The sequence below is a fragment of the Desmodus rotundus genome, chromosome 3, assembly GCF_022682495.2.
Source record: "Desmodus rotundus isolate HL8 chromosome 3, HLdesRot8A.1, whole genome shotgun sequence".
Classification (NCBI taxonomy): domain Eukaryota; kingdom Metazoa; phylum Chordata; class Mammalia; order Chiroptera; family Phyllostomidae; genus Desmodus; species Desmodus rotundus.
In genome coordinates, this window is record NC_071389.1 from 188,098,807 (window position 1) to 188,123,849 (window position 25,043).

General features: G+C 41.0%; 2 protein-coding genes across 2 annotated transcripts in view; one reads left to right on the forward strand and one right to left on the reverse strand.

Moving 5' to 3' along the window:
- The window catches only part of LOC112321996 (putative tetratricopeptide repeat protein 41), a 69,063-nt gene extending 61,881 nt beyond the window's left edge, over positions 1-7,182 (reverse strand). The window contains exon 1 of the mRNA XM_045187121.2: positions 6,742-7,182. The gene's annotated coding sequence lies outside the window, so the exon portion shown is untranslated. The remainder of the gene's footprint in view (positions 1-6,741) is intronic.
- Positions 7,183-7,211: 29 nt separating this feature from the next.
- HSP90B1 (heat shock protein 90 beta family member 1) lies at positions 7,212-23,589 on the forward strand. The gene is made up of 18 exons (XM_024579213.4): positions 7,212-7,402; positions 8,372-8,474; positions 9,115-9,256; positions 9,791-9,907; positions 10,936-11,267; positions 14,996-15,107; positions 15,343-15,465; positions 16,208-16,324; positions 17,707-17,844; positions 17,933-18,010; positions 18,113-18,178; positions 18,686-18,955; positions 19,212-19,457; positions 19,976-20,112; positions 21,849-21,927; positions 22,007-22,162; positions 22,681-22,803; positions 23,289-23,589. The coding sequence occupies exons 1-18, from the start codon at positions 7,354-7,356 to the stop codon at positions 23,316-23,318; spliced, it is 2,418 nt and encodes an 805-aa protein (XP_024434981.2). The 5' UTR covers positions 7,212-7,353; the 3' UTR covers positions 23,319-23,589.
- Positions 23,590-25,043: the final 1,454 nt, after the last annotated feature.

The following is a 25,043-nucleotide window of genomic DNA, read 5'->3' on the forward strand; positions in this document are numbered from 1 at the left end:
TTGGGCAAAAAAGTGTGAATTATACACAGTAAAATACGGTATTATCAACGTGGCTGATTTGATCATGCGAAATATCAAATTTACCTCCACAATTTAAAATTTAACAAATCCCTTATTTGAAATTCAATTAAGACAGACTCTAGGGAGATGTTTGTTGTTAATTAATAGAAAATAAAATGTAAACTACAAGATTGGAGATGAATTTAATTTATAATAGGTTTAAACTTTCTAATTACATGTAAGAAAATCACAGCATCCAGAGATTTTATTAGCAAATGAAGGTGACCGTTTTATAAATTCAAAGTTGATTCTCAAGCAGGGTAATGTGGTGTGAGTTGGGGCAAGGGATAAGGAAAAGAACATAAATAATCCAAAACTGCAGATAAAACTAGTCAAAAAGGAGATACAGCATAAACTATAGTTACATTAAATATCTATAAATACATTTATTCTATAGCCAAAAATAATACAAGTTCCACAGTTTAGAAACATTAAACATCATATAAATTGCTTGATTAAAAGCCACCAAAAGGTTAACATGAGAATATAACTATGGTTGTTTAATGTCTTAACCAAAATCTTCATATTTTTGAAACGTTAATGCAGGACCAAGGATCCGTTCATTTGCTGATGGGCACTTAGGCTGTTTCAAGCACAATGCTGCTATGAACATTGGGGTGCACAGGTTCTTTTGAATTGGCGTTTCAGGGTTCTTAAGGTATACTCCCAGAAGTGGAATTGCTGGGTCAAAAGGCAGCTCCATTTTTAGTTTTCTGAGGAAATTCCATACTGCTTTCCACAGTGGCTGCACCAGTCTGCATTCCCACCAACAGTGCACTAGGGTTCCCTCTTCTCCACAACCTCTCCAGCACTTGTTTGTTGATTTGTTAGTGATGGCCATTCTGATGGGTGTGAAATGGTATTTCACTGTGGGTTTAATTTGCATCTCTCTGATGGCTAGTGATGCTGAGCATCCTTTCATATGTCTCTGGGTCCTCTTTAGGTCCTCCTTGGAGAAATGTTTATTCAGGTCCTTTGCCCATTTTTTAATTGGATTGTTTGTCTTCCTGGTGTGGAGTCCTGTGAGCTCTTTATATACTTTGGAGATCAAACCCTTGTCCAAGGTATCATTGGCAAATATGTTTTCCCATACAGTTGATTCCCTTTTTATTTTGCTGATGTTTTCTTTAGCTGTGCAAAGTCTTTTTAATTTGATGTAGTCCCATTTGTTTGTTCTTTCCTTTATATCCCTTGCCCTATGGACACATCGGTGAAAATATTGCTAGGTGGGATATCTGAAATTTTCCTGCCTATGTTCTCCTCTAGGACTTTTATGGTGTCACCACTTAAATTTAAGTCTTTTATCCATCTTGAGTTTATTTTGGTGTATGGTATAAGTTGGTGGTCCAGTTCCATTTTTTTTGCATGTACCTGTCCAGATCTCCCAATGCCATTTGTTGAAGAGGCTGTTTTTACTCCATTTCATGCTCCTGTCCCTTTTGTCAAAATTAATTGACCATAGAGGCGTGGGTTTATTTCTGGTCTCTCTATTCTGTTTCATTGATCTATGTGTCTGTTCTTATGCCAGTACCAAATGAGTGGATCAAAAAACTGGATGTTTACACAATGGAATGCTACACAGCAGAAGGAAAGAAGGAGCTCCTACCATTCACAACAGCATGGATGGAACTGGAGAGTATCATGCTAAGTGAAATAAGCCAGGAGGTGAAAGGCAAATGCCATATGATCTCACCTATAAATAGAACCTAATCAACAAAAGAAACAAACAAGCAAAATAGAACCAGAGACATGGAAATAAAGAACTGACAGTGACCAGAGGGGCAGGAGGAGGGGGATAACGGGATAAAAAATGGGAAAGGTCAAGTCAAGGAACATGTACAAAGGACCCCATGGACGAGGACAGTGGGGTGGGGATGGTCTGTGGGAGCAGCAGTTGGATGGGGAAGGGGAGAGCAACAGGGTAAAATGGGGACTACTCTAACTGAATGACAAAAAAAGAAATAAAATTAAAAATAAATAAATAAATAAAAACCTAGAGCCTAATAAAAAAAAATTGGACCAACAACTTCTATGACTATGTAGATCTACATCTACTTCTCCATCGTACAGTTGGCCCTTGAACAACACAGGTTTCAACTACACGGGGCCTCTTACACACAGATTTTTTTCAATAAATATGTACAATACTATCAATATATTTCTTCTTCCTTTGATTTTCTTAATAACATTTTATTTTCTCTAGCTTACTTTATTGTAAGAATACAGTATATAATACATATAACATACGAAATGAGTTAGGCAACTGTTTAGGTCTGGTCAACGGTAGGCTGTTAGTAGTTAAGTTTGGGGGGAGTCAAAAGATATGGACAGAGTTTTGGCTGCACATAGGGTCAGTACCCTAACCCCCCACATTGTTCAAAAGTCAACTGACTTTTTGACAAAATGACAGACATTTTGAAGCAGGCTAACCCTCCCGCCAAAATAACTAGGGAGGCTGGATAAGATACTTGATAATGTATTTAAAGGCATCAGGTAGCCATTCAGGCAACAGGGTTTGAGGAGATCCAGGCAACACTGGAGTTGAGGAGACAAGATTCCAGAGAGAAGAGAACATGAGAGAAGTGAGCCCTACACTCGGCTGCTTTTCCCCTCCCGGTACTTCCTGATGCTTGCGCCACACAGCACCGATATTCTTAGAAGAGGGCACGTGGCTGAAAACATAAGCAAAGCTCAACAGCCTCTTCATGCTAGTGCTGGAAAGACAGAATTGGAGTTCAGGGCCCATCAAGAAGGCGGCCTGGTAAACCTAGGCTTTCCGTTGTACTTTCCAGACACTCGATCTTGGCTAAGAAGATCTCCCGAACCCCTAGCATGTACACTCACAGGCTCTCTCATTTACTTCTAAGCTGGGTTTATTTTCTACAAGGGGTAAGAGAGTAGTCAATTTTATTTTCCTAGAGGTGGATAACCTGTCAAGGTTTCATCATTTATGAAACAAACTACCCTTTCCCCTCTGAACTGAAACAGTTGCTTGTCTCACGTATTAAATTTAAATTATTTCCGGATTCTGTCTTTTGTGGCACTGATCTGTTTGAACATTCAAACATGTAGCGGGCATTTATCATCCTTTTTGATTTTGCAGCATCTGAATCCTCTTCCTATGTTTGGGGAAATCCCCACCTTATGATTCTTATCCCCAACTTGGGAGGCGATCCCTCACAAAAGCTGAAAATGTCAGAGCTTTTCTCAGCTTCCCTTAAAGCAAGGGTGTGGCAGCAGTCGGCTTCTAAACCGGCCTCAGTGATCTCTGACTCCTGGTGTTCACACCCTTGTGAATCCTTCTCTCACCAAGCAGGGTTATCACAGAAATGACGGGGTGTGATTTCTGAGGTTGGTCGTGAGTTCTTTGGCTCCTGCCTTGTTTTCTGCCTTGGCTCAGCACTGACTCTGGGGAAAGCCGCCTGCCGTACCATGAGCACACTCAAGCAGCACTATGGGGAGGTCCACATGGTAAGGAACTGAGACTTCCTGCCATTAACTATCTGAGTGGGCTGTCGGGGAAACATGTTCTACAGCCTGGTCAGGCCTTGGATGAAGGTGGCCTCTTGAGAGACCCCGAGCCAGAGCCATTCAGCCAAGTGGTCCTGGATTCCTGACTCACACACACTGTGTGAGGTAATAAATGTTTGTTGCTTAACCTGCACAGTGTGGGGGTAATCTGTTACACAGCAATAGGTAACACATAGGGTATGGCTCCAGACACGTTCTCCATTTGTTTTATATTCTTCAGTAAAATTTTATAGTTTTCTTCATAGAGGAGCTGTCTTTCTTGACAAGTTTATTCCTAAGTATTTTATGGGTTTTGTCTCTAATATGAATGAAAATTATCAAAAATTTCTATGTACATGTTTTTGCAAGATGAGAGTAAGTCTACTGATGTTTACCTACTTACCTTACAGTCAATAATTTACTGTGTGTGTGTGTTTCTCGGATATATAATCATTTCATCAGTAAGAAGGAATTTCAGAATAAGACTTCCACTTTTCTAAAACTACTTCCTTTTCTTGTCGTACTGTTAGACGCTCTTAAGCACTACTGGACGATGCTTACAGCAGCGGGCACCTCTGGTTCCTGATTCCTATTAAAATGGGTTTGAGTGGTTTGCGGTTTAGAAGGATAGTTGATTTTAGTATGGATTGTTTTTGTTCATGGTGTAATTTCCACATCAGGAAATTCATTTTAAATGGACAGTTTCGAAGTTTTAATCACCACCAAAATCGAGATCAAGAGCCTATCTATCACCCTAAAAAGCTCCTTCATACTCTTTTGCAGTCATTCTTTTGTATCTTTGCTCCAGTTTAAATAAAATGCATGCACTTATGATGCAACTCCAGGATCTCTGTATGAATAGACTGTATCTACATTGTTTACCGCTACCCTGCCAGCACCTTGCATAATACCTGGCATATACCAGATCTCCAACACTGACAAAGGAAAAAAACGAACGAATGATCGACGAACCAAAAATTCACCCTGGTGCTCAGCCCCGTTCCTTCATGCTCCCTGACACCAGCTGCTCTCCTGCCATGACCTCCTGCATTCTGCCTGACCCGCCGCTGCCGGACTACACCTGTCTACACCAGGGAAGGGATCCACTGTCCCTAATGGCACCCCTTTGCTTATCTGTTTTTTTCTTCCAAGAAGAAGCTTAACAACAACAATAACAAACCAACAAAGGCAGCTGTTTCTAGTAGCATCCATAGACATATAATATCAAAAGAGATAAATTAGAATTAGGAAGCAAGGGAATCAGATCCAAAGATATTCAACCTTAATGGTCAATCTGGAGTGTAAGTTCTGAAGGAGCTACACTAGGATGGGAACTGATGATAAACAATGGGTACAAAGTCACAAGAGGTGGAGAGAACAGGTGAGAAACAGCAAGTCCCCCCTCCCTTTTACAGGGTGGACAGCCAAGGATCCCGACTTAAAGGTGCAGAGGTGAGCCAGCCAGCTAGCCATCTTCCTCCAGTCTTGTGTTCTTTCTGCCTCATAAATCCCCACCATCACCTGCCGAAAAATATACCCACAAACAAGGGATCTATTTTGAAGGGCATGTCTCATTCTCAGTTCCCTCCAGGTGCAGCACGAACTGCCTGCCACTGAGCAGTTAAGGATGGAATTTGCACTTTCAGAACTGGTTGCTGACTTGTTCAGAGCTGGAGACAAATGTAAAGGAGTTGAACTGTGAAATGCAGAAAAGTAAAAGAATTCATATTTTTCCAAATATAAAAAATAAATAAGAGGGAGCCCCCTTTGACATGCTAGATGAGATGCTGCTCAATTCACAAATCTCTTAATAACACCAGTTAAATCTTTTAAAAAAATGAGTTAAAACATACAAAAATGCAATTGAGATTTCTGAATGTAATTCATACCCTAGTATATTCTTTTTAAAAAGATGCAAGCACAAAGGCATTTTTAAAAAGCTTTGTAAACTACCTTTTGCTTACTACTAATAAATGTAGGTAATTTGGGCAGATGTAAATAAGGCACCACCACAAAGTTTAAACACCAACCACACAATTAAGACCTCAAACCTAAATAGGGGAAGTTCTAAAAGATTATGAGAGACCGTCACTGAAAAGCTTTTGTCTTCAGGAATTTGGATGATCATCTGAAAACAAATTCGAAGTTCCATTTTTCTAGCAATAAGAAAGGGAGTGTTTTGTTGGAAACGAAGGTGGGTCGGGGTGAGGGGTGTGTAAAGACTAGGTTAGAGACAGAACATTTGCCAAAGGCGCAAGCTGAGCACGAGGGACTTCCCTTACAGGAAAGACACCTGGTGGTTTATGGGTCTTTCTGAACGCTGAGTATTTCTATGAAGTTACAAAGCTGCACTCCCTCTCTCATTTTGCAGCCCCACAGGTTTTGCTTTCAAATACCTGCAGGTGTATCCTCCTGCACCCGTTAAACTGAGAGGTTGGGTTTCTTTTTTTTCTTTCTTTCTTCCCTCTGCTGTGCTAGACCGGACTTCACGACCAAGCTCTCCTCCAGATTTACAGAAGGGACCCTAAGAGCACCGGGTCACCATCTTTGAATTTTATGAGGACGTCGAAGGCATCAAAGTTGCTCACAATTTCAAAGGAAAAAAAATTTTTTAAAAAGAAAAGCCCCACTACCCTCTTCTGTAAACCATTGAGGCCTCGGGATGCTGGCAGCAGAACAGGCTGAGGAAGCAGAGGCTCAGGCTGCCCAAGTGACTCACAAGAAGCTATTTTCGGAAACCCGCGCTTCCTAGCCCCAGGCGAAACCCGGACTCCGAGAGGCAGACTCGCGTAACACAGAGCGGCCTCGGCCCAGGCGTGGCTGCTTCCCAACCCCGCTTCTTAAGGGCGTGTACACTGGAGAGTCCTAGAATTGGTACGCATCGCTACTACAGTTAAAACAAAATGTAAATTCTAAAGAATGCAGCGCACCGTTCACGCAAACATGCTGGAAAAGTGCAGAAGAAATGGCCAAACTACGTAGCTGGTCAAAGACTACGATTCCCAGCATTCAATACAGTGTCCCCTTAGTATGTTGCATGCCGGGAACTATACTTACTCACAACCACCCCCCACCCCCAAACACACACACACACACACACACACACACACACACACACACACACACACATCCTCCCATCTAAGAGCACTCCGGGGATTTTCATCCTCTCACGTGTGTCTCTTTTCCGAGATGCACTGACAAACAGAAAGCTAATATTCGCACTGCAATCCTCGCAACGTGACTCCACGTGTGAACCTGGAGGCGAAGTTCGCGTTGCCACGGCTACCGTTCCCCTGGTCACGGAATAAACGCGCTCTAGGATCCGGAAGTAGTACCTCTGCGACCTCTCCAAAAAGAGGAATGTGTTCTGAGCTGACGTTTATTGGACGGTTTCCCACAGAGGCCAAAGCTTCCCAGGCAAAGGGGCGGACCCGGGTGAGAGGGGCCCGCGGAGCCATTTGATTGGAGAATAGAGGCTATGGATGACCAATCGGAAGGAGCCACGCTTCGGGCATTGGACGCCGCACCTGGACAGTTCCGATTGGTGCACTGAGGTCCCCTCCTCGAATCTCCATTGGGTACACAGAGTGCGTGGTGCGGCACGATTGGTGGGTTCGTGTTTCCCGTCCTCCGCCCTAGAGAAGTGGGGTGAAAAGCGGCCGTACTTGCCTGGGGTAGTGGGCGGACCGCGCGGCGTGGGGTGTAAAGATCTGAACCCAGGGGTGGCGGGACCCAGGCGGCTACTGCAATCCAAAGGGACTTGAGAATCGTCGGCCGCGCGACATGAGGGCCCTGTGGGTGCTGGGCCTCTGCTGCGTACTGCTGACCTTCGGTGAGTGATCCGAGAGGAGCGGGCACCCCGGATGCCCCCCCTCATCCAGCGCGGCCTCTTCTCGAAGGTTCTTGAGCCGTTGATCTTGCGAGTGGGATAAAATAGCAGGGCCTGAGCTGGCCAGGGAGACCATCGCCTTTCCTCGAAAGAGGCTCCGAGGCTTTCGTTTACTGTTCCTCCTCTGGAAAAAAAAAAGAGAACGGAATTATTTAAATCCCTTATAGGTCTCCTAGTATCCGCGTCTGGAGGTGGGGCCTCTGTCGAGCTCTCGCTACCCCGAGAGCATTGCTGGTGCCGGGTCGCAAGGCCTTTTTGCCGACGCCTCAACCTTTGGCCATTAGAGCTTGAGGACCCCCGCCCCCCACGCCTTCCGATTCTTGTCGAACGTGCGTTTCCTTTCTTAGGTGGTGGTTCACCGCAAAGGGGGGCCCTGGATCACCGCAAAGGCACAGTCCGCGCGTCTGATTACATTTGTACTCCAGCTCCTTAACAACTCACAGTCTGTTAACATCTCTTCCCTTCTCGGGTCCCTGGGCCCAATTTCAGTTCCCCTCGCCAGAGGTTACACAGAATCCCGTTTGTATTCTGACCTGTGACTTTGAGGGCCTGAGTTTCGGCTGGTTAATTTGGAGGCCTTGTCTTGGCCTGCGCGCCACACGTGAATGTGGAAGGGCCCTGGTATCAAATCTGCTAAACGTTGTAAAGGATGGAGGGGGGTTCTTTAGAGGTGATGATTGCCTCCGTATTTCAGAATCTGCTGGGGAACGAACCTCAGTATCTGAACTTAAGAAACAGGCACACTTGCTTTACATTGGCTGTTTAAACCGGTGGATCCATTCTCCTATCCCCATCTCCTGTATATACCAGCTGAACTTTGCAACCCCTGCCCATTGCCCTGTTTATTTTCCTTATGAGAACTACACGAAGCAATGGGGTTTTGGGAGGGTTTCATTGTTAATCTTCCTCCAGGGTCGGTACGAGCTGATGATGAAGTCGATGTGGATGGCACAGTGGAAGAGGACCTGGGTAAAAGTAGAGAAGGCTCAAGGACAGATGATGAAGTAGTACAGAGGTTTGTGTTCATTTAAAACTGTACCGATAAGCCCTCTAAACTGGCATACAGTGCCTTCATTTGTATCTCCAAAAGCCCAGATGAAGTAAATCTAAATAGCTAAAAAATGGTCAGAGAAAATGTAGCAAGTGTGTGCACACATAAGTGTCTCCTAACTTGTCCCTAAGAATAGTCAATTTGAATGAATCCCTTTGAAAACTATTTTGATAACTGTGTTGCAGAATACTGGCACTGTAACCTTCTTAAGACTTAGAAAATACTTCAGTTGAACAACGTTTTAAAATATGGCCTCTTGGGACTCAGTTTTGTAGACCCGTAGAGCTTCCTGGGCAAAGGGGTGGTTCCACATGTGAAGGAACATAAATGAATACGACTTGGCTTTTTAGTGGATGAAAGTTGGGTTTATTTTTCTGACAAAGTTAAGAACTGAGTATTTGCAATGCAGTGTTAAAGGTAACCTACTACTGTGGTACAATAACAATGAAATGGTAGATTAGTGATATTGTATAAAGGTCTCCATTTTACCCTTTTAACCCTTCAGACCACCTTAAAACACCACTGTGCTCTCATCTAAAGACACAGATCCTGTATTTTTAGAGGGAACTAAGAGATTCTATATTTATCAAATGTCCTTTCTTAGAGAAGAAGAAGCTATTCAGTTGGATGGATTAAATGCATCCCAAATAAGAGAACTTAGAGAGAAATCAGAAAAGTTTGCCTTCCAAGCTGAAGTAAACAGAATGATGAAACTTATCATCAATTCATTGTATAAAAATAAGGAGGTAAGCAACATGTGGCTAGGATGATTTTTTTCTCTGTATGGTAGCATACTTACTGTCATGTTTCATAGTAAATGTACTTAAATAGTAATTCCACATAAGTAGCTAGTGAAGTTTAAATACCCAGGACTGTATGTACAAGAATTGCTACTAGATACAGTGTGTGGTGTGTGATGGTGGGTGGGGATTGTTAGACATTTTCCCTTCACTTCCCTTTCCCCTCCAAATACGTTCATGGCCTGCTAAACAGCGGAGAGTCTTTAAGGACCATAACGAGCCAAGCCTCGTGTATTCATGCCTAAAGATCACCAGTAGATTGGCGTTACTGCTCTTACCAGTTCAGTTATCCCTCCTGGTTGCTATAGTCCTTCGGGTAAACAGCTGTACCTCCTTTACCAAGAGTGTAAAGCCATCTCTTTACCATAAAATGGTTTTTTCCAGAGTACAGAGGAGAAATAAAATGAGTTTGACATTAAATTTAATGTCTTGTGTTATCTTGATGCTAATCTAACTGTATTGAATCTGGCTTCCAATTAGATTTTCCTGAGAGAACTGATTTCAAATGCTTCTGACGCTTTAGATAAGATAAGGCTAATATCGCTGACTGATGAAAATGCTCTTTCTGGAAATGAGGAACTAACCGTCAAAATTAAGGTAAGCTTAAAACAATTTTCTTTCTCTTTTAAAATAAAAAGGATCCTTAGCAATAAGAATTCACATCCGTCAAGGTAAACAAGTTATGCTGCAGTAACAATCCCCCAAGTATCAGGGAATAAATCAAAGGTCAGCAAAATATGGCCTGTGGGCCAAATCCAACCTGCTGCCTGTTTTTATGTGTCACATTTTAGTGGAACATTGCCACGCCTGCTTCTGTATTATCTGTGACTGTTTTTGTGCTGCATGGCAGAGTTGAGTAGTTGGGACAGAGACCATATGACTCCAAAAGCCTAAAATATTTACTCTCTGGCTGTTTTGCAAGAACAGTTTGCCACCCTCTGGCTTACATCAATCACGGGCTGCCTGTGGCCTCTTTGTATCATCCTCACTCCAGGCCACAGGTTGATAGAGTAGCCACCACCTGAAGTGCAGCTGGTTGCCATGGTGTAGAGGGAGCCTGGAGGGTTCTTACATAAATTAAAGGCTCCATCCTGAAAGCCACACTCTTACTTGCAACTTATTGACCAAAACTAGTGATATGACCTCCCCAACCATAAGTGGAGGAGGAAGCATATTCCTATTATGTTTCTGGAAGGCAGAGAGTTGGGAATATGCAGTGAAAAATGTTGATTTCCACAGATTCCATACACAGAAGTGATTCAAGTTTCAAATTCTTATTTTCTATCAGAGAAATAGGCAAAACATAAATTTTCTTTTTCTTGAATATTTTCTTCAGAAACAACTTGTTTTGTTTAATCTGTCTCTGCCCTTTTCCTTTTGATACTTTCTCAAATACACTGAACTTAAAGTTATGCTCTTTATAAAGAATGATGCTTATACTTAAGATGTGCATTTTCTGAAAAGGCCATAAAATACTATATGGAGGAAAATACCGCAATTCAGTTTTCTGTATTGGAATTGATGTTGCCCAAAGCTGGGTGTTTTTCAATATATAGCTCAGTGTTCACTTGTCATACCGTGAGTAGAAAGCAAATGTAACTATCTTGTTTTTGTCTTTCCTTTAGTGTGACAAGGAGAAGAACCTACTACATGTCACAGACACAGGTGTGGGGATGACCAGGGAAGAGTTGGTTAAAAACCTTGGTACCATAGCCAAATCTGGGACAAGCGAGTTTTTAAACAAAATGACCGAGGCACAAGAAGATGGCCGGTCAACTTCGGAGTTGATTGGCCAGTTTGGTGTTGGTTTCTACTCCGCCTTCCTTGTAGCAGATAAGGTTATTGTCACATCGAAACACAACAACGACACCCAACACATCTGGGAGTCCGACTCCAATGAATTTTCTGTAATTGCTGATCCAAGAGGAAACACTCTGGGACGGGGAACGACAATTACGTGAGTGTTACTAATTCTTCCTGATCATTAACAGTGGGATGAGGATCTTGAGTCCAGTTCGGGCTCTCTGAGCAAATGCCTTGTTCTGGGTTTTAATTTCCTTGCCTATAAAATGAAATGAAAATGAGCTGTTCTCATCACTTGGAGAATGTTTTCAGGATTTTCTAAGGACCAGACACGCAAAGTTAATGATGGTTGCTGTGCATAGAGGACATAATAAGTGGACAAAAGTTAGCTCTTCCCTGGGGAGAAGGCAAAGTGGAGGCCTTCGGAGAAGTGGCTGGGTCCAAGTTTTCCAGGGAAGCAAGACTTAGAAAGGTGGTCCAGTCTGGAGCATCACGGATGAAGGCGTGGAGAACAGCATGGTCACAGGACTAGGTTTCCAGAGGATGGCAGGAATGTGTGCAAGGAGACTGGGTAGCAATTGAAAATGTTCGAGATCTGTGGTAGTAACTGGGGTTGGGGTGGGTTGCAGAGACTAAAGGCTTGAAGAAAGTTAAGTTTTTGGGAAGGAAATGTCTCATTTGAGGATAATTGGGAATTACTGAATTTTAATTGGAATTTACTTTAAGCCAATAATTACTATCTGTAAACCTGAGACAGATCTCACGCCCAGCATCACTTGGTGCCTGGAACAGCACTGTGTGGTCGACAGGCAGCTTCTTTCCCACCGGTCAACAGACTTGCTCAGTCCTGCCAAGTGAAAACGTGCGGCCTCACTTTTCCCCCCGCCAATTCAGTTTTAAATTTTCTTAACATTAAATATTCAAGTAGGAAAGAAGCATATGTCTATCATTTTGACCAATTTTCTTCATCCCAAAATGTAACATTTGCTGTCTCCGTGGTCAAAGATGTTCCCGTAATGAAGGCTAATGAGAGGAGTGCATTTTAGTGCTTTTACCAATATATTCGTCCCATTTCCCTATCCCTGCTTTGTTATGAACACTGACACCTCCCCGTCTCCTTGCACCCCAGTGCCCTCTCTCATTAGGTGTTAGGGAGTAGGTAAATCACATCTCTTAGCCAGAAAGAGAAAGAAAATGATGTCCCAGGAGGTGCTGATGTTTTAGGGTGTGAGAGACAGGCAAGACTACCTAGAAGTAAGCTTTACGAAAGCAAACGTTTTGTTGACTGCTCTGTTCCCAGAGCCTAACACTTGACTGGCAAATATTTGTATGAATGAGTAGGTGTTCAGGACCGTTTTCTGCAGGCAGCATGGATGTTTGATAAGTGAATGAAACTTCACAACAGGTTCTGCTTTCCCTGGGCAGAATTGCCCTTTTTTCTTCAAGTCTTCCTGTCCTACCATTCACTCAACAGATACTCACTCAAGTGCCTGATACCTGCCAGGGTGTAAGGCTACAATGGAGAATAAAACAGATGCAGTCCCTGCTTTCCCGTGGCTCATTCTAGTAAAGGGGGAAAAAACATTAAGTCATTTCAGAGTGGCAAATGCAGGAAAGGCCAGAAGGCCTTTCTGAAATAGTGATGAGTTCAGATAGTCCAGGCAGCATGTTGAAAGTTCAGAGACAACAGGTCCATTTGAGGAACTAACAGTCTGGAGTGGCCAGAGGAAAATGGAGAGTGCAAGTCAGGGTCCTGCCCGCATACATGACTTCATCTCTCCTTGCGCCCCTGAGTTAGCCTCTGCTGTACCCTGATGAGAGATTTTGTGAGGATTAAAAGAGATCATGAAATATGATTGCTTCTGTCCTTCCTACCCAGTGAGGGCGGGATTCTACACTTTTCCCTAAAACTAGTCCCCACTTGGATCCCTCCTCTCGCCCCCTCAGCAACTAAGCATAAATTAATTCCTGCCCCACCTTTTAAAGTCAGCCCTTCCCACACACCTGCCTCTGCAATCAGAGTGGAAGCGTGTCCTGGTCTCCGGGGTGAGGAAGGCGGGTGGTGCCATCCTCCCTTCTGTCGGGCACACACTCTTGTCCCTCTCCACAGTTGAGCTTAAAGTACTCTTGCTTTTGCTACTTCACCTCTGTCAGCCTGCTGTATCTCTACTGTATCTACCGCCTTTCCATTGAAATAATTCACCAGTAATCCTTGTTGCTAAATCCAGTGCATTTGGGCATTTTTAACTGACATTGCTCCAGCAATGGATTGTTTTCCTTAGTTTTTCTGTGGTGCATTCTACCTAATTGGCTTTCTGCTACACACTCCCTAAGACAATCCACTGCCTAGTTTCCATGGCCCTACATATCTTTCCTTTGCCCGTTTCTTAAACGTTGATATTCTTTTTATTTAAAAGTTAAGTTTCAGCCCTCTTCTCATCCTTGTGTTCCTAATTTAATCTTACCACTGTCATGGATTCAGGTTCCAGATTTTTCTCAGGATTCTCAAATCTGTATTCTTAGTCTACTTCAGAAGTCAACAAACGTTTTCTTAAAGGGCCACCTAGTAAATAATTTAAGCTTGTGAACAATCAGATCTGTCACATGTCACAACTCTGCTGTTCTAGCTGAAGGCAACCTCAGACAGCATATGATGACGTTATGTCCCTATAAAATTTCGTATGGGTGCCAGCCATACATAGTTTGTGAACTCCTAGTCTGGATCTCACTACTGGGCACTGTTCCTATATCTAATTCCCACTTCAATGCCTCTTAAGATGTCAAATCATCAGCTTCAGCTTGCATCCAAAATTGAATTCTTGACCTGACTGGTATGGCTCAGTGGACTGGGCGTCCTTCTGCAAACCGAAGGGTTGCCAGTTCGATTCCCAGTCAAGGCACATGCCTGGGTTGCAGGCTGGGTCCCTGGTTGGTGGCATATGAGAGGCAACCACACATTGATGTTTCTCTCCCTCTCTTTCTCCCTCCCTTCCTCTCTCTCTAAAAATAAATAAAATCAAAATTGAACTCATCCCCAACCCAGCATCTGTAAGATGCATTCTGCTCTGAGACTAGAGACTTAGGCACCTCATTAGGCTGTGTCATATACACTGGCTTGTCTACTTGTTGGCAAATGCTACTGAGCTGTTAACTTTTTGAGGCGGGAAAGGAACCATAGATACAACATCCTTCATTTTTATTGGGAGCACAAACATCAAGACAAAGGCTAGCCGCTGTGTTTGAGAAAATGTCGTGACTTGTATTTTTGGTGGGGAGGGGAAAGGACTTGCAGAATGGGCAGTAAGGAAGAGGAGGAAGCAATGCTACAGTTTGCAGTGTTGGAGTTCGCTCACCGGGGCTGTCCAGAACTCTGGCGGGTGTGTTCTGTGTCTGCACTGTCTAACACGGCTTGGATGGTGCAGCCATAACAGTAGTTCAGGTTAATTTTCTAGTGTCTTTAAGGAACATTTTTTAAATTAGGGGTTCACTCTCTATAATAGTTATTTGATTTCTAGATTAACTTTCAGAATGCATATAATTCCACTTTTCTCCAGATGTTTTCTCGCCTTGAGCTATCTTCAGATTTCAGTTCTTCAAATGAAAAAACCCAATATATTTAGAAGTTTGGGAACATTTTCATTTCCTACTTGGAACAAAGGATGGTCTCCACTTCAGAGAATGCAAGGAAGATTCTTTTACCATACCCATATTTGGTATATTTCACTCGTAACCCTTACTGGTGATGAGAGTTCTTAACGTGAATAACAGGATATCTTGAACTAAACAGAACTACTGGCTATTAGCATTGTCATGAAGGCGAATTTATAATCAACTCTTCTAAACCATGGATGAGTCTCCATAAGTGTCTTATTTCCTTTGCAGCCTTGTTTTAAAAGAAGAAGCATCTGATTACCTTGAATTGGATACAATTAAAAATCTCGTCAAAAAGTACTCACAGTTCATAAACTTTCCTATTTATGTGTGGAGCAGCAAGGTAAATCTGTATTGCTAAAAATTTATGTATTACCTTGGTACATATTTAGTATTTAGAGAAAGTTAAATGGGGGGGGGGGGTTCTCCACTTCACAATACTTGGGCTTTTTTTTTTTTTTTTTTTTTTACCGAAGACCTATTTTTTTTTTGAGCTGTCATTTTGTTTCATTCTATAGATGAAATCAGAATCATTAAAGAAATGAGTTTAACCAGAGTTCTACTTTCTACTTCAACAGACTGAAACTGTTGAGGAACCCATGGAAGAAGAAGAAGAAACAACAAAAGAAGAAAAAGAAGAATCTGATGATGAAGCAGCAGTAGAAGAAGAGGAAGAAGAAAAGAAACCAAAAACTAAAAAAGTAAGTCTGGTTTATGTCCCTACTTAAAATATTTTTCAGGACATATCAGAAAAACACAAAAACATAAGTAGGCACTGATTTTAGGCGAGCTTTTGTTCTTAAAGGTTGTCTATTTTTCTAATGTTAAGTCCATCTTTTAAAAATGAGGACTGTGTGTGGTTTTTCCCCTTCTGGAAAGTTGTAAGTATCAAACCCAGTTCATTTTTATAAGAGTTTTCTGACTTGTATATGTTGCTCAGGACTGGTGGCTTATAATATGTTTTGAATTTTAAAATCTTAAAAAAGCATTCTACATCTTTTGTCATGTAGGTATTAACTATAAAAGTAGTTCTCCGGCCTGCTCAGGAAGCAGAGTAGGTAGAAGTTATGGCTATGCATTTGGGTAATATTTATTGTAAGATGTTTAATTTCTATAAGTCATGAAATACATAATACATATTTCCTAACCTCAAAACCTGTTTTCAAGAAATAACATTTTAGCTAAAAAGTGAAAAAATTTGATTTTTTTATCAATTACAATGATAACCAGTCACCTTTTTATAGTAAATATCAATTTTTAAATCAGTCTTAAATGTTGAGAAATACTTTTTTCTAAACTTTGTATATAGTTGGCAAGAGCTATAGTTAGTACAGATTAGAAATATCCTTTGGTTCCTCCCATGTCTTCTTCTGAAATGTCCTAAAGCCATGGTCTCCACTAGTGTGACTGCTGGGAGAAACTAATTAATTCTGTTAACTTCAGGTTGAAAAAACTGTCTGGGATTGGGAACTTATGAATGATATCAAACCAATATGGCAGAGGCCATCAAAAGAAGTAGAAGAGGATGAATATAAAGCTTTCTACAAATCATTTTCAAAGGTAACTATTACTTAGAATAATGTGATAAAATACTAAATTCCAAAATAAGTTTAAAATAATTTATAACTGCTTTACAATTGGTTTCCTTTTTAATCCTGTGTATTTTATATTATGCATTTTTTAAAAAGTCACTCTGAGAAGAAATCTGTAGGCTTCACCAGATTGCCGAGGGGTCTGTGTTACAAAAAAAGATCGTACCTCCATGGGTATGCGATTCCACTGTAGAACCCAGAAAACAAAGCTGTATCATTGAGTGGCTTTTAACACAATCCTTAAAGAGCTTGTGTACAACAACAGTAAATAATTACTTTGAAGTCACAAGCCTAGGTAGGAATAATTCCTAACTTTTTCTTTTCAGTAAAAGAAAAAAAAAATCCCTTGTAACTCTTAAAAATCTGAAACTAGCACAGGTTAAGACTGTTTCAAGTTAATGTTTCGCTAAACCACATTTCGTACAAAATAGAATAGTTGAATGGACTTAGCATGGCTAGATAAAACTGTTCTATGATTGCATTTGTTCTTTACTCTGTAATTCTGTCTGTTGATTTGTTATTTAACCTTTGTTTTCCTTATGTTAACATCCAACCATCCTTTAAGCTGTACCTCTAAAAACTTTCCCTTGGTTCACTAAAGTCCTACTAGTGTTTATAAAGGTACTTTATCAAGGGCAGTTGTATTAGAAATACAATGTGAGCCACATCATGTTATCTTAAATATTTTTAGAACCCATATTTTTTTTTTTAAGTAGAAACAGGTGAAGTTAATTGTTAATAATATATTTTATTTAACCCAATACACCCAAAATAGTATGGTTTCAACATAAATTAAAATTTACTTTTGGGGGTTTTTTGCACTGTATCTTCAAAGTCTGGTTGTATATTTTACACTTACCATCAATCGCATCCCAATTCGGACTAGCCACATGGGTACAGTAGTGGTAATGCAATATATGTAGGGAATTTCTGTCTTTATACTTTTGTAGCTATTCACATGTCTTCGTATCTACTGCTATAGTCCAAAATCCATGGCAGAAATCTGTTCCTGAGTACTTTCCATGGTTGACCAGCACACTCACGAAGTGTGGTGTGTGATTTTGTCATTGAGGTGGGTTGCTGGTTTTCCCGTCCTCTAAAACATGTGGAACCCACCCTTCCCGAGTCTAGGAGTAATGTTACTGACTGTCACCATCGAAACAGCCGTGTCTGGCCAGCTAAAAGCGCAGTCTTAGTAGTTTCTTCTTCCCTCCAGGCCCTCCCTACACTTTTTGGAAAGGGAACTTTTTTTATTAAGTGCTAAACTGAACTGTACTATGCAGTAAATTTCCTAGCCTTGGTACTGCCTTTTTTGTGCCTTTTGAATAACTAAGTACCAACTTTCCCTAGGAAAGTGAAGACCCCATGGCTTATATCCACTTTACTGCTGAAGGGGAAGTTACCTTCAAGTCAATTTTATTCGTGCCCACGTCTGCTCCACGTGGTCTGTTTGACGAGTATGGATCTAAGAAGAGTGATTACATTAAGGTGGGTTTTTAAGTAATGTAAACGGAATTTTTAATTTGAAAGTACAATTTCCAGGTGGTAATTTTTTTTTCTTTTTGTGTCTGCCTAGCTGTATGTGCGCCGAGTGTTCATCACAGACGACTTCCATGATATGATGCCCAAGTACCTTAACTTTGTCAAGGGTGTTGTAAGTATCTGAAGATTGGGAGAAGGGGCGGTTTGGTTGGTGGTTGGTACTGTTTTTTCCAGTGTGTTTATTGCTCACTGAACTTTCTTTTGCCATATGTAGGTGGACTCAGATGATCTCCCCTTGAATGTTTCCCGTGAGACTCTTCAGCAACATAAACTGCTTAAGGTGAGTGTCTCTGGGAGGAGACTGGCTGCTTTGCTCTTTGATTGGGCCACGGAGAACAGTTTCCATTAGTGGAAATCACCAGATTGTGAGACTAGTCCTTGGCTGTTCAGATGAATTTAATTTTACTCGGAAATTCTCAAATCCTGAGAATCTGATTATTTCCCCCCCATTATGTAATAAACATTTTTCAAATATATAGAAAAGTCAGAAGAATGATATAGTGACCACATATATATATACATATACATATACATATACATATACACACACAGTACCTGGTCTAAAGTTAGAATATAAACATTAAAGCAATCTTGTGACTGTTTCCACTGGCAGTTTAGTTCCACTCGGTCTGCCACAGGGGTACTCACCATTCCCTGCCCCTTGGTAAATGGCAGTGATAACACCTGTCCGTGTCTTTCACCACCACCCCCTGCCTCCTTATATGTTGTAGGTTCTCAAAACTTTGAGATGAAGTTCTCTAATCAGCTGTTCTTTAATTGTGGTTAGGTGATTAGAAAGAAGCTTGTTCGTAAAACTCTGGACATGATCAAAAAGATTGCTGATGAGAAATACAATGACACTTTTTGGAAAGAATTTGGTACCAACATCAAGCTTGGGGTAATTGAAGACCACTCAAATAGAACTCGTCTTGCGAAACTTCTTAGATTCCAGTCTTCTCATCACCCTAGTGACATCACCAGTCTAGACCAGTATGTGGAAAGAATGAAGGAGAAACAGGACAAAATCTACTTCATGGCTGGGTCCAGCAGAAAAGAGGTGAGACATACTCTATCCATCAGGGATCATGGTTTATAGCTGGGAAGTTAGAGCCAACTCTTGAGAACAAAAAGGGAAACTTAATTGTAATTTTGAACTGTAATAGTTACGAGGCCTGGTCAGTCACGTATATTCTCTGTACCTCTTAATTCTCCAGCTGTAAATGAGGTCGTTAGTGCTGCATAAGGATAGCTGCTAGCAAGCACACACAGATCAAGGCTAGACTTGGGAAACTTAAATTCCCTTTATTTTGTAGGCCGAATCTTCTCCATTTGTTGAGCGACTTCTGAAAAAGGGCTATGAAGTGATTTATCTCACAGAACCTGTGGACGAATACTGCATTCAGGCTCTTCCTGAGTTTGATGGGAAGAGGTTCCAGAATGTTGCCAAGGAGGGAGTAAAGTTTGATGAAAGTGAGAAAACTAAGGAGAATCGTGAAGCAATTGAGAAGGAATTTGAGCCTCTGCTCAACTGGATGAAAGATAAAGCCCTGAAGGACAAGGTATTCTGGAAATTAGCAAGTGAAAATTTTTTAGTATCTGTGTTTTGTTTTTATTGTTTTGTCAACAAATTAAACTTCACAACTGGTTACTTTGTAACCATTAAAACTTGTCAGGACAACATTTAATATTGTGGTTAAATTATTGGAAGGACAGGCTTAAAATTTAGGAACTACAAAGAATTAAAAGGATAATAGTGGTTATTCTATATGTGGGTGATAGACGGTTTTTTTGTTTATAATTGAAGATTTTCTGTAGTTTAATATTGCTGTTGTAATAACTTAAATTTTTACAGGTTAAGTTTAGTTTTATATTTTTAAAAATTGATGTTTAAGTATTTCTGACTGAAAAAAATTAGATTATTAAATGACAGTGTCTCCTACAAATCTGAATGAGAGGTACTTTAATAGCCTTCTTTGTTTATGAGCTTAAGGGAAGAATCCTTGAGTTGAAATGCAGTTCTTGAACGGCCTTAACTATTGATACTTATATATACCTAACTTCGGTTTCTTATCCTAAGATTGAAAAGGCTGTGGTATCTCAGCGCCTGACAGAGTCTCCGTGTGCTCTTGTGGCCAGCCAGTACGGGTGGTCCGGCAACATGGAGAGAATCATGAAAGCTCAAGCATACCAAACAGGCAAGGACATCTCTACAAAGTAAGTGTCCTTGGGAGAGTCCCTGCCATGGTGTTAGCCCTCGTCCAGCCTTCCTGTAAAAGCTGGCATTATCCTCAAAGAGCTGATGTGTTGTAAGTGTCCACTATATGTTCGGTAGACAAGTTTACAAAGGGATTGATTCTTCCCACATTAGATTGGTAAAGAAAGGGTCTTGGACTTACAATTTATTTTATAGTATTTCAATACAAATTTTCTTAATCTGTTACACATAAACTATCTTTACTTCATTAGATTATGTGCTTGGCCTGGTATCTAGACTTCTTTATATTTTTAGCTGTATGTACAGATGAGGTTAATGACCATTTATTACTCAAATTAGTTAAGTCTTTCTTTTTTAAAGATTTTATTCATTTTTACAGAGAGGGGAAGGAGAGAGGGGGGAACATCAATGTGTGGTCGCCTCTTGCACACCCCTTACTGGGGACCTTACTGCAACCCAGGCATGTGCCCTGTCTGGGAATTGAACCAGCAACCCTTTGCTTCACAGGCTGGTGCTCAATCCACTGAGCCACACCAGCCAGGGCTAGTTAAGTCTTTTTTTAACCACCATACCTCTCCATCAAACAATATGCCCCACAAAATTAAAGGTAAAATATGATCCATGAGTTAAGTATTTTGAACTCAAAGTCCAAGTACTGGAAGCAAGTAAGTGGGTCTTTGGTACCCTTTATTTTTAAGAAATATCTCAAGTTTATGCTTTATTGTCATAGTAGTGGCCTTGAAAATGGTTTCCCCCCCCCTGCTTTTACTCTGTCTTGTCCACCTCTTACTACTACCTAGTATCATACTTTTTCCCCAAGGCCTAGCTTCAGGAGTCTTCTCACACATGTATTTTTAAATAAATACGGACTTACACAATTACACACACTTAGATTCCATAATTAGCATGACTCACCAATATATGTTTATACAGTGAAATGCTAAGGTGCCATCTTGCTTTGATGTTTTGTTCCCCAACTAGATTATAAATGCCGGGTGGAGAACAGGTTTGTGCGTATCCCATTTCAACAGTATAGTACTCATTTAATAAATGTACACCTATTTCAGTCATTCATTAACAGGAAGTTACCTTCCATTCAATAAACATTTGAGCACCTACTGTGTTTATTCGTTGGTGGTCTAAAGTGGATGTTACTGCTGTCTTTGTCACATTCAGACTGCTCAGGATGACAAATCAAGTCCTAATCTTCTAAGCCCAGCACAGGTCATGGGCACACCAGGATGGGGGTAGATGGAGTTCTTCCTTGTCCTCAGCGTACAGCTGTAGAAGAGGCAACAGTCACAACTGACTAAAATGTTAGAGGTCATGAAGGAATGAATGTTCAGAATCAGGAGCTGAGCCCAGGTGAAAGACCCATTGACTTTTCTTGGAGCCATATTGGTGAAGGCATCGTGGAGAGAGTGTTATTTGAGCAGCACCCAGAAGCTGCCTAGACGACCCAGAGCTCTGGGGGACAGCAGCAGTTGAGGCAGTGAGGATAAATTATTGGGGAACGAGCAGGATACTAAATCAGTTCATGCACTCAGTGTGTTCTAGGCACCTGGGACTCATCTAACAAAGCCCGTCCCCCGTTAAAAAGGAAAGCATGATGTGGCGGTGTAAGTGCAACTTGATTCCTTCAAGAGCTGCTCACTATAAGTACGAAAGTGAGCAATAGAAAAAAATGAATGGACCCTGAAATGTGATGTTAATGTTCATTTTTATCCCTTAACAGTTACTATGCCAGCCAGAAGAAAACATTTGAAATCAATCCCAGACACCCGCTGATCAAAGACATGCTTCGACGAGTTAAGGTGAGTAAGTATTACAGCCATACTCCTTCATGTTGAATGCTTTGTACCTTGTAATGAAGTGTGATTTCTTCCACCTCAGGAAGACGAAGATGACAAAACAGTTTCAGATCTCGCGGTGGTTTTGTTTGAAACGGCAACACTGAGATCAGGATACCTTTTACCAGACACTAAAGCATATGGAGATAGAATAGAAAGGATGCTTCGCCTCAGTTTAAACATTGACCCTGATGCAAAGGTTTGTATTCCCAACCTTCCCACATAGGCTTTTTTTTTTTTAAAGAATAGGTTTCCCATGATTAAGTGATTGATGTAGCTCTGAAAATTTGGACTAATCTCTACTTTTTAGAAATAATTTATTATTTTTTATTTTTTTTAATTTATTGATTTTTAAAGAGAGAGAAACACCAATTATTTGTTCATTTATTTAGCATTCATTGGTTGATCTTGTATGTGCCCTGACCAGGGATCGAACCTGCAGCCCTGGGCATGTCAGAACAGTGCTCCAACCAACAGAGCTAGCTCCCCAGCCAGGACTAGAAGTAATTTATTAAGGGTTTGAATCCCCGGTATCATGCACTGTACTAGAAATTAAACAGATTCTTTTTTTGCATGCTTTTTTTAAAATCTTACCTCCCATCATTAGCTTGACTGCTGACTCTAATTGGAGGAGTGTGAAAATAACTGAGATCTTACACATTTAAATGGGCGAAGTGAAAATAGATCCATTAATGGGCTCATAAATGTTGCCCTTAGGTCGAAGAAGAACCAGAAGAAGAACCTGAAGAAACAACAGAGGACACCACAGAAGATACAGAGCAAGACGAAGAAGAAGAAGTGGATGCCGGAACAGATGAAGAAGCAGCAGAAACAGCAGAGGTATAGCTAATTAAGAACAGGACTTTCTTAGTTCTGGCAAATTTAGGACTGTGTAACATAAAGTCAGACTTAGCAGAAATCTGCCCCAAAATAGGTATCTTATATGAAATTCAAAAGCTAGAGCAAATCATGTTTTTTCTTTAAATGAAGTATATTCTTTGATCTTCCAACTTCTTTTATTTCATTATTTTAGACATCCATCAGATTTTTCCTTAACTCACAATTCTTCCATACTCTGCCATTTGCTCTGCCTTACTATAGAGCAACATTAGGGTGTTTTAAACTGTGTGTTTGGGGCCACTGACCTTGTTAGTGAGCACTAAATTATCCAACATTGTTTCCAGATTAGCAAGGTGAGGTTTTAGCCTACAGCTGAAATAATAGAAATACACAGAAGTACATACAAGGCCCATATATGAACCTTCTGTGAGCTAAGGGTTTTATTTCTGCTGGCTTTCAATGTCTTCTGATTTTTGTTTTCACAGAAATCTACAGCTGAAAAAGATGAATTGTAAATTATACTCTTCACCATTTGGATCCTGTATGGAGAGGGAATGTGAAATTTCAGTCATTTCTTTTGGGAAAGACGTGTTTTGGATGCTTCCCCCAGCTCCCTTTTCCCCTGCACTGTAAAATGTTGGAATTGTGGGTCACAGGAAAACGAGGGTTTTTTAGTTGAATTTTTTTTAACATTCCTCATGAATGTAAATTTGTACTATTTAACTGACTATTCTTGGTGTAAAATCTTGTCATGTGTATAAAAATAAAAAAGATCCCAAATATTCAGTATCGTCTTGCCTTTTTTTTTTTTTTTTTTTAATTTAAAAAAATACAGCCATGACCAGAGTGGCTCAGTTAGTTGGGCATAGTAACTGCAAAGCAGGAAGTCACCGGTTCAATTCCCCATCAGGGCACGTGCCTGGGTTGCAGTTTCAGTCCCTAGTTGGGGTGCATGTGAGAGGCACCAATCAATGCTGCTCTCTCACATAGATGTTTGCTTCTCTCTGTCCCAACCCCTCTCTCTAAAAATAAAATCTTTAAAACAATTTAAAAAATAAAAGGGAGCTCAGCCAGAGAAATGTGTTATAATGAAGGTATAAGAATCCTTTCATAATTGTACTAATTAGCTACTGTAATATTGCCAATCTGGGGCCACAATAAATGACCAGTTTTAATGATTGTTAACAGAAGTTAGAGCCGTTAGTTTGCATTAAATAGTGACATCTGAAACATGCTCCTCAGAATCCTCCAAAGTCCCCCCACCGCTTTACTAAGGTATAACCTAGTACTAACAGTTTTGGGTTTGTGTATGTCACGTATTTGGCTCTCCAGGAAGCACTGAGGTGGAGTTTAGTATACAGGCTGTTCATTAAGGAGTGTCCTCAGAACACCTGTGGAAGGGAATGGCACTGAGCAGACAAATAAGTCAAGCTGCAGTGCAGGTCCAAAGACAGCTTCCATCAACACTGGGGTGTTAGGGAGCTAAAGTGGGCCCCTCAGAACTGATCACTGCTCCATAAATTGCTTTTGTCCTGAATTTAGACTCAGAAGAGTTGAAAATAGTTTCTGAGGGCTGCTAACAAGTACCACTAACTGGTTGGTTTAAGACAACAAATTGATTCTCTCAGTTCTGGAGGCCACAAGTCAAATCCAGGTATCAGCAGGGCCATGCTCTGAGATTCTGCTTAGAATCCTTGAGTCTTCTAGATAGCAATGGTCCTCAGTTCTTGGCGTTCCCTGGCTTGTAGCTGCATCACTCCAGTCTCTGCCTCTGTTGTTACATGGTGTTCTCCCTGTGTGTGTGTAAGTGGCATGTTCTTTTATAGACACCATTCATACTGGATTAGAGCCCACCCTAATGATCTCATCCTAACAAGTTACATTTGCAAAGACCCTATTCCCAGGTAAGGTCACGTTCACCTGTCCTGGGGGTTAGGACTGCAACATCTGCGATGGACACAATTCAAGGACACAATTCAACCCTAACAATTTTTTTTAAAGGTTTTATTTTTAGACAGAGGGTAAGGGAGAGAAACATTGATGTGTGGTTGCCTCTTGCATGCCCCCTACTGGGAACCTGGCCTGCAACCCAGCCATGTGCCCTGACTGGGAATCAAACCAGCGACCCTTTGGTTCACAGGCTGGCGCTGAATCCACTGAGCCACACCAGCCAGGGCCCCATAATTTTTTAAAGTTTTTCAGTTATCTATATTTCGTAAGAAAAATGCTAACATGGTTCC